The 10,000-nt window shown below is 44.8% G+C and overlaps 1 protein-coding gene across 2 annotated transcripts in view; it reads left to right on the plus strand.

Moving 5' to 3' along the window:
• The window catches only part of lyve1a (lymphatic vessel endothelial hyaluronic receptor 1a), a 25,523-nt gene that overhangs the window by 5,979 nt on the left and 9,544 nt on the right, over nucleotides 1-10,000 (plus strand). The window contains exon 6 of one of the 2 annotated variants that reach the window (XM_031557932.2): nucleotides 158-400. In XM_031557932.2, coding sequence (XP_031413792.1) covers nucleotides 158-395 — 238 coding nt within the window. In that variant the 3' untranslated portion in view covers nucleotides 396-400. Of the gene's footprint in view, nucleotides 1-157; nucleotides 500-10,000 lie in introns of those variants that run through there. The other variant, XM_042702760.1, reaches the window with a different exon arrangement.

A 10,000-nucleotide genomic window follows, 5' to 3' on the forward strand; every position in this document is an offset into this window, starting at 1 on the left:
CCCCCAACGTGAGCGCACAAACGGATTCAGAGTGGGTAGGGAGAGGGTGTAGGGGGTAGTATGGAAAAGGAGTGGGGGTGAGAGGGTAGGGGGTAGGGGGTAGTTTGTGTGTGTGTGTGTGATCTGTGCTCACTTTGCCTCTTCTGTGTTCCTGCAGGAAGGGGAGCTGCTGCCCCCTTCTGGCCGGAGGTGCTCACTGCCAACCCAGCAAGACTGAGCTGAAGGAGGCCTGTGTGGTTCCCCTGACCTTCACCCAATCAGAACACACATCACCAACATCTAACCAATCAGAACACACATCACCAGCATCTACCCAATCAGAACACACATCACCAACATCTACCCAATCAGAACACACGTCACCAACATCTACCCAATCAGAGGAAGCACCCTGAACGACACAGGGAACACCATTTTTAATTCAAGTTCATTCTTTAATATTGAGACATTGTTATTGTTTATTGTATTTCTAATGTTTAAATAAAACATTTAAACAAGAGTAGGAGTTTTTATATTTTTATGAGATAATATTCTGTGTTCCAACACCAGTGCACCTCATGAATCATGCATATATTCACACCCCGTTCTAGTCATTCTTACAGAACCTGATCACCATAGTTCCACACACACACATATATACAGTATACATACACACACACAAACATACTTTCAAATACATCACACACACACATATATATAAATATATATATATATATATATACACACACACACACACACACATACAGTGCTGCTTGAATGTTTGTGAACCCTCCAGATATGGTCATTGAATTTGTACAAAAATGTAAGATAACCTTATTAAATGTACATCCAAACACCAATTTGTAAAGCAGACTTTCCAAATAATGGACACAAACAAAGACAATTTATGTATTTTCATTATTTATAAAAAAAAAAGTGGTTTCTCACAAAAACTGAAAATGTGACATGTGCAAAAGTATGCAAACCATTTTAGTTAGTAGCTTGTGGCACCTCCTTTTGCAGCCGTTACTTCAACCAAACGTCTTCAGGTCTAGCCACAACATTTCTATTGGATTGAGCTCCGGACTTTGACTAAGCCAATCCAGAGTATGAATCCTCTTTCTTTTAAGCCATTCCTTGGTAGTTCTGCTGGTATATGCTTTGGGTCTTGTTGAAAAACCCATTTTCGGCCCAGCTTCAACTCGCTGACTGATGGCCGGAGATTCTGATCAAGAATTTGTTGATAGGCCTGAGAATTCATGTTTCCCTGGATAATATGGAGTGGTCCATATTATTATTGTGTAAATCATTCTATCTTGGACTCATCTGTCCAGAGAATGGACTTCCATACGGTACACCTTGGCACTACAGTAGTTTGGTTGGTTTCCTCTCTCTTTTAATCTGTGTTGCCCAACCCTTTTCCTAAGGATGTCTCATTTGATTGGTTTGCTTAATTGACTAATTGACTAATTAAGCATCCAAATCTGTTACCTACTTGACTTTACCAATGCAGCTGGGGGTTCAATTACTTTTGCACATACACTAATTCCATGTTTCATGTCGTTTTTTTGGCTACTCACACAATTCCCTCTAAACAAGTACATGCAATTGATAAACATAAACCTGACTGATAGAATCTAAATGAGCACGCCAAAGTTGAAGAAGGGACCGGAGGACGCAGTCAGGATTCTGTAGTTTATTTCAGCGTGGAGACTCCCTCTCAGCTGGTGCTCAGTTCACATACTTTCAAACACATCACACACACACTTGTACCAGTGCTAGTGTCTGGTTCTGTAGAGGTAGACTAGTGTCTGGTTCTGTGTCTGGTTCTGTAGAGGTACTGCAGCCTCTGCCCTTCTGTCCTGAGATGTGGGGTCATCTACAGTCACATGAATATCTGTGTGTGTGTGTGAGATTGAGTACTGTGTGTGTGTGTGTGTGTGTGTGTGTGTGTGTGTGTGTGTGTCCCTGCTGAGGAACGCAGTGTGTGTGATCTCTGCTCTGCCTCTTAAAATCTGAGATGTTCCAGCTTACTGAACTAATCTCCCACGGATACTGAGACCTGGCGAGACCTGGCTAGTCCCAGTGAGTTCAGGGCCAAAATGTGTGTGTTTGATTATGAGCATGTGTGTATGTGTACATGTGTGTGTATTTGTTTTTTGAGTATGAACTTGTGAGTCTGTGTACATATGCGTGTGTGTTTGTGCATTTGCATGTGTGTGTGCGTGAGTGCATGTCTTTGTGTTTGTCTGTGTGCGTGTGTCTGTACGTTTGTGCACGTGCATATGTGTGTGTGCGTGTGTTTTTCTGCGCGTGCATGTGTGTGCATGTGTGTGTGCTTGTGCGTGTGTGGATGCGTGTATTTGTGCGTGTGTGTTTGTGGATGTGTTTGTGCGCGTGCATGTGTGTGTGTGTGTTTGTGCGCGTGCATACATGTGTGTGTGCGAGTGTGTGTTTGTGCGTGTGTGTGTGCATGCGTGTATTTGTGCGTGTGTGTGTGTGTGTGTTTGTGCGAGTGCATGTGTGTGTGTGTGTGTTGTGGATGATTACGAGTAGTCTACATGTTCTGGTGAAGCGTGGGAATGAGTGTGATGAGGAGGAGATCACCACTGATCTCAAGGAATCTCAAATCCCCATCCACACACACACACACACACACACACACACACACACACACACACACACGTTACAGGGCACAGTCATCATCATCACCTCCTAAACGGACACATCACGCGCCTCACGGTAGGAGCCCTAATGGGCCAGCACTGCACACACACACACACACACACACACACACACACTCAAACGCACGCATGCACAAACGCACTCACACACACACACACACACACACACAGTCATCATCCTCACCTCCTGAACAGACACATCACGCGCCTCACGGTAGGAGCCCTAATGGGCCAGCACTGCTCCTTACACACACACACACACACACACACGTCCTGGCTGTCTACTCTCTAGTCTCCCACGGGCAGGTGGAGGACACAAAGCCAATTGGATTACTCATCACACCTGCACACACACACACACACACACACACACACACACACACACAGGTGAAGGACACAGAGCCAATGGGATTACTCATCACACCTGCCTAGTCTGGGACAGCTGAGAACAGAAGATGAGTGTGAGAGTGGAGCAGGTGAAGGTGTTTGTGTGAGTGTGTGTGAGTGTGTGTGTGTGTGTGTGTGTGTGTGTGTGTGTGTGTGTGAAAAATGATCTGTGATTTCAGAATTTGTGTCTGCACAAGCTGAAGTGATTGTGGAGTGAGGTGCTGTGTGTGTGTACAGGCAGGTTGAAGTGTGTGTTGTGTGTGTGTGTGTGTGTGTGTACAGGCAGGTAGAGGTTTATGTGTGTGTGTGTACAGGCAGGTAGAAGTGTGTGTGTGTGTGTGTGTGTGTGTGTGTGTGTACAGGCAGGTAGAGGTTAATGTGTGTGTGTGTACAGGCAGGTAGAAGTGTGTGTGTGTGTGTGTGTGTGTGTGTGTGTGTACAGGCAGGTAGAGGTTTATGTGTGTGTGTGTACAGGCAGGTAGAAGTGTGTTTGTGTGTGTGTGTATGTACAGGCAGGTAAAAGTGTTTGTATGTGTGTGTACAGGCAGGTAGAAGTGTGTGTGTGTGTGTCTAGGTGTGTGTGTGTGTTAGTGAAAAATGATCTGTGATTTCAGAATTTGTGTCTGCACAAACTGAAGTGATTGTGGAGAGAGGGTGTGTGTGTACAGGCAGGTAGAAGTGTGTGTGTGTGCATGCAGGTAGAAGTGTGTGTATGTGTGTGTGTGCACGCAGGTAGAAGTGTGTGTGTATTTGTGTACAGGCAGGTAGAAGTGTGTGCGTCTGTGCAGGCAGGTAGAAGTGTGTGTGTGTACAGGCAAGTAGAAGTGTGTGTGTGTGTGTGCGTGTACAGGCAGGTAGTTGTTCTGTTTGTATATATATGTGTGTGTGTGTGTGTGTATACAGGCAGGTAAAAGTTCTGTTTGTGTATACGTGTATGTGTGTGTGTTTGTGTACAGGCAGGTAGAGGACTCAGGTGTGTGTGTGTGTGTGTGCGTGTGTGTGTTTTATAGAGTAGATGTGGGCAGGTAGAGGACTCAGGTGTGTGTGTGTGTGTGTGTGTGTGCGTGTGTGTGTTTTATAGAGTAGATGTGGGCAGGTAGAGAACTCAGGGAAGTTAGGGACTGCATGGCCACTAGGTGGAGCTGCAGCCTGTGGATAAATGTAGCATAAAACAGCAGATTGAAATAATGGTTTGTGCAGGGGTGTGTTTTCCTGTTCTTGATGTATGCAGCCTGTGTGTGTGTGTGTGTGTGTGTGTGTGTGTGTGCGTGTGTGTGTGTGTATGTGGGCAGCATTCCACTGACCTGCCAGGGTCTTCAAGCCTCCACACATAGAGCACTTTCCATACAGCACCATACACACATACAGCACCATACAGCACATCTCATGTGGCTAAGTATGGTGTGTGTGTTTGTATGTGGCTAAGTATGGTGTGTATGTGTGTGTGTTTGTATGTGGCTAAGTATGGTGTGTCTGTGTGTGTGTTTGTATGTGGCTAATTATGGTGTGTATGTGTGTGTGTTTGTATGTGGCTAAGTATGGTGTGTCTGTGTGTGTGTGTGTTGACCCGGCTCCTGAGCCACAACATAAATAAAGACATAAAGACAGACCACAGAGTTGTACGAAAATAAAGTATTTATTTCCTATATACCAAAAATGTGAGATAAAATGGTGACTGCAAAACACCAGCCTCCCAAAGCATGGTGAGAATGCAAGCCTCTTCTGAGGGCAAACAGCATGGCTTTCCTCCTCAGGTGTGGACAATCAAGCTAATTACGCCCATTCACCACCCAAAGACTGTTGCACTGCCACTGCAAAGCCAGTAGGGGTGTAGAGTGGTGTAGATAGAGGGGCGTAACACCTCCCCCCTTAAAAGGGTTCCTCTAGGAGCCCTAAAAGAAAAGGTAAAGCCCCTCGACTGCGTCCTCCAGTCTTCAGCCCTCCACACCTAGGACAAAGGAGAAAGAGGGAGAGAGACAGATTCCATTGATTGCATCTCCTGCAACAGGCAACCCTGAGCCACTACAGTCACATAGACTCTTAAAAGTTCACAACTTGCTTGGCCAAAACTCTCTCTAACCAGGCACACAACCATACCCATGAAACTAAATGCTCTCACCAAGTAGTTCTAAGTGGACTTTGCCTAACAACCATACATGGATACCTTTACACATGAACATGCACAAGAGGTTCAGACACAAGCTGCACTTGAACACACAAAACCAGTAACAAGCGACACACATAGTGGAGCACAACAGCCGCAAACCGGATTATACACAGTTACTACCACCACAGTAGCAACACACAATCCCAACAAAATGTGCACTGTGTGCACCACAACAAAAGGTCACTCACACAGCGGTCCCATACCACAACAAGTTACTGGAATCTTCTGAGCTCAATGCAGCACAAACACACACATGTGATCAATGGAATCTGTGGCATGAGTTGTGTTTCTGTCTCTCTCCCTTTTTCTCCTTTGTCCTAGGTGTGGAGGGCCGAAGACTGGAGGACGCAGTCGAGGGGCTTTACCTTTTGTTCTGGGAGCCCTAAAACTGAGGGTAAAACCCCTCCACAGTGACCGTGGTTACATGGATTCGAATAACTGCCTTAGTCGGACTGAAATCGCATTATCCGTTTCATGTAAGCACCTTAGTCGGATCGTAGTCGGACCGCACATAGTCGGACTAACACCCCTGGATAACTCGATCCGATCCAGTTGATAGTTCGACTATTGCGGCATGTAACGGTGAATTGGATAAGGAACTGGACTTTGCGTCTTTGCGCATGCTTGAGATCCCGCCGCCATCCTCCCTCCCTCCCTGCCAGGTCGTGACCCGGAAAACGAAAGAGACGATACGTTGTCTCAGCTGTTCATACTAATGACACGTTTATTTATGAATATCCTGCAGACTGTCTCACAAGCTTATTCTTGTTGACTATGAACAAACATAACAGAAGAGGTCCGAAGATATGAGTACCTTTACAACCCCTCCTTAAAAACGTATAAGGACGTTCAAATTACGATACTTATGTGGTGCCAGTGTTGACAAAAACGTTGACAGCGACTGTTTGGACAGAGCGCGCTAATTCACCGAACAAATACTTTCATATTAATTTCCCACCACTTGTTAGTCATGTCATCCATTCATATCGATGTGAATCAATCAATACTAATACATCTTTAACTGTGATGTGTTTTTGTTTCATTTCACAACGTATTTACTGTATAATCAACGATAGCAGGTGCCCGCTTGTAAACAGTCCACATTTTATTTGCTTAAAACACACAGCAGTACTGTCAAATCAGAAAGCAAATCAGCTGTTAAAGGGCTGTTACCTGACCAAATACCTTTCAAACTCGGTGATAGTATTCACAACTAATTTGTTCTTCATTCTATCAAATATGATGAAGTGTGGTCCGCGACGGCCACAAGTAAATTATTGCGACATTTCTACGACATTATTGCGACATGGAGCAGGGTTCCAGATGCTTTGCCTTGCGCATTGTCATATCTATAACTAGCCTACTGGTACGTACAAAAGGAGAGCCCGCGAAAATCATGTGTGCGCTAACAATTGTCTGGCGCCAGGTCTTGGGTAGGAGGCATGTTGTTCCGGGGATATTTAGTTAAATGGTCCGCGAATTTTTATTGGCCAAGTGGTCCTTGGTCTGAAAAAGTTTGAGAAACACTGCTTTATAGACAATAACGATCATACACTCCCATTGCACTCAAACAACCACACTCAAACGAGGAGATATTGTATCAATTAGCCTATTAAGTACTGTATTTATTGATTGCAAAGAGTTCAACGTTACAGCAACATAACTTTGCTCCGGTCGCTAAATCTGATATATCCGTGTGCATCATCGCTCTCCCTCTCTCTCTCTCTGCCACACCCACCCTGTAACCTACGTGTTTATACATTATAGAAGCAAGACCATTATATTGTAACAAATCACGGAAGCGTGGTATATTTGTTATGGCTTTTTATTAAACACAACACACTGTCACAATGGCACGGGCTTTATGCCCACGAACAGACTGTGCTACCGTCACCCACCTGTATAAGCTCTGTCCCAACACAGAACAACGACATGTAATTAGAACGGTAAGGAACATATAGCCTAGGGAACGTCATGCATAACATAAAGTATAACAGTATGCGCCCGCTGCACGGCATTACGGGGCGACTATGCCGACACGTTATAATATTCTGGTTTAAAGTTAATGCTTGTGAAATCAGCTGTCACTCGACTATTACCTGACCAATACCTGTCAAACTCGGTCATAGAAAAATATCATGAATGCATATTTATTACGATGGGGAAACTATCAAATCGGAGTACGGACAACTAATGCCCAGCGTTGACGATGCAGATATAGAGCTGGAAACAGCTAAATGAGCTACAGCCCAAATGCAGTGAGCTTTATCAAGCCCTGGAAAGTTCGGCACATTTGCCCGTTTCCACAGCGTCTGCTGAGCGGTCATTCAGTACAATGGGGCGTCTTAAGACATATCTTACGAAGTACGATGACTGACAAAAGACTGACTGGACTTGCTCTTATGAATATTCACACAGATTTGGAAATCGACAGCGAAGAAGTACTTAAACAATTTGATGCAACTGGCAGAAGGGCAATGCGTTTTGGCTGTAACCCATTATTTGCGCGCGTGTGTGTGTGAATGTGCATGCGTTTCTCTCGCCTTTTATCTTTCACCTTTGAATAATGTAACTTATAAACACATCGGCCTGGCAGAAACAAACAAACAAACAAACAAACCACCCAAGAGGCAACACGCATTTCTGGACCGATGAACAGACGCGATTCATGCTCAATCAACTGTTGTTGTTATTGGTAGTGGTGAAGAGGTCAAGCGGAAAGGGCTGTATCACCACTAGTTGTAATAAAAACAGCGCCACCTATCGTATCGGATATGACATGCTTTCGGCCAATGATTCGATTTATTCACTGCCATGTACATTGGGATAATAGCACCTACCCTCGAAAGAAAGCATAGTCCGACTAAGCAAAGATTCGAATTATACCATCATGTAAACACACTGATTGTGTCACCCAGTCCTCAGCTCTCCACACCTAGGACAAAGGAGAAAAAGGGAGAGAAAGACAGAAACACAGCAGACGCCACATATGCCATTAATTGCGTCTCGAAACAGGCAACCCTGAGCCACTACAGTCAGATAGACCCATTTACATCCTGTGCACTCACAGGCCGAAACATTCCAACGAGGCACACAACCACACCCATAGAACCATATGCTCTCACCAAGTAGACTCGCCCAGCAAACAAACATGGATACCATTACCATGAACATACAAGGCCAATCCCGGCATGGAGGTTGCCCCGCCCATTCTGGTGGATCCTCCACCAAGTCAACGGGAAGGTAAATACAAGGTAAATTACAAGGTAAAACAGTTCACCAAACTGTTAGGAAAGGCAAATTAGCCACAGCTTAGCCAACCGAAAACCGAATTTCGCCCGAAACAGCAACCGCTAGCAGACTCAAAAAACATATGCAACTAAATATTTTACCCTATTAGATAAACTAAACATATCTAAACACATGCAATACCCCCCTAATCAACAAAACTGGGCTACAGACAGCATATGTTGTACCGTGAAGGAGTGCGACAGATCCCAGGTACAGCATACTGGGATGCGACTGTCACCAAAAAAATGGGCACTGTTGTTCATCCTTACAAAGCTTATGACTAAAATCTAAAGAATTTACTAAATAATATTCCCATACACCTAGCCAGGCAGTCTCTCTCTCTCTCTCTCTCTCTCTCTCTCTCTCTCTCTCTCTCCCTCTCTCCCTCTCTCCCTCTCTCTCTCTCTCTCCCTCTCTCCCTCTCCCTCTCTCCTTACCCCTGTAATAGTAACCCTATCAGCACAGTGTATATCCATTAAACTGGTCTTGTTTGTATCATGTATTTACCACCGGATGTCTGTATATATATTATGTACATCTACCAAAATGCAGGCTGTGCACAACACTTTTTGTTTCCCTTCCCCTTCTGCCACACAACCATCCCCCCTTCCCCCCCTTCCTATCTCCACCCGGCCAACCTCAAGCAGATGGGTCCCCCCTTATGTGCCGTGGTTCTGCTTAAGGTTCCTTTCTGACTGACAGGGAGTTTTTTCTTGCCCCTGTTGCCATTGTGCTTGCACTAAGAGGGTTCAGGCTCTGGGCTCTGTAAAGCGCCTTGAGACAATTGTATTGTTATGGCGCTATATAAATAAAATTGAACAAGATGTCCAAACACAAGCTGCACTTGAACACACAAAACTAGTAACAAGTGACACACATAGTGGAGCACAACAGCCGCAAACCGGATTATACACAGCTACTACCACCACAGTAGCAACACACAATCCCAACAAAATGTGCACTGTTGTCACCACAACAAAAGGTCACTCACACAGTGGTCCCATACCGCAACAAGTTACTGGAATCGTATGAGCTCAATGCAGCACAAACACAAACACGTGACCAATCAAGATTGGAAAACAACACCCACAATCACAACTAGTGTGGCTCACTACCACACAAACAACGTAATTGCCTTCACCTGGCTAATAACATTCCCCCTGATTCACAATGGGGCAGACACCTCCACAACACTTAACTGTCACTGAACACACAACACTCACCTCATGAACTTTCACATCTAGCGAATCTAAAAGCACGAAGTGGGGAAGTCCACATACACACACACAGCTGCAACTCTCAACACATCACAGGGTTGCTCATCAAAGATATATTTCCTAACTGCAATGAACACAAATACAATCAGAAGCCAATAGTTTCTTAAGAGCTCCCTGCTCAAAAAGGACTTACCACAAGCCAGACAGAAACCTCAGCTACTGACAGTTGAGCATGCAGGTCACAGAAATATACCATTGAACAAGCTCAAACTCAA

Source organism: Clupea harengus, chromosome 20 (assembly GCF_900700415.2).
Source record: "Clupea harengus chromosome 20, Ch_v2.0.2, whole genome shotgun sequence".
NCBI lineage: Eukaryota > Metazoa > Chordata > Actinopteri > Clupeiformes > Clupeidae > Clupea > Clupea harengus.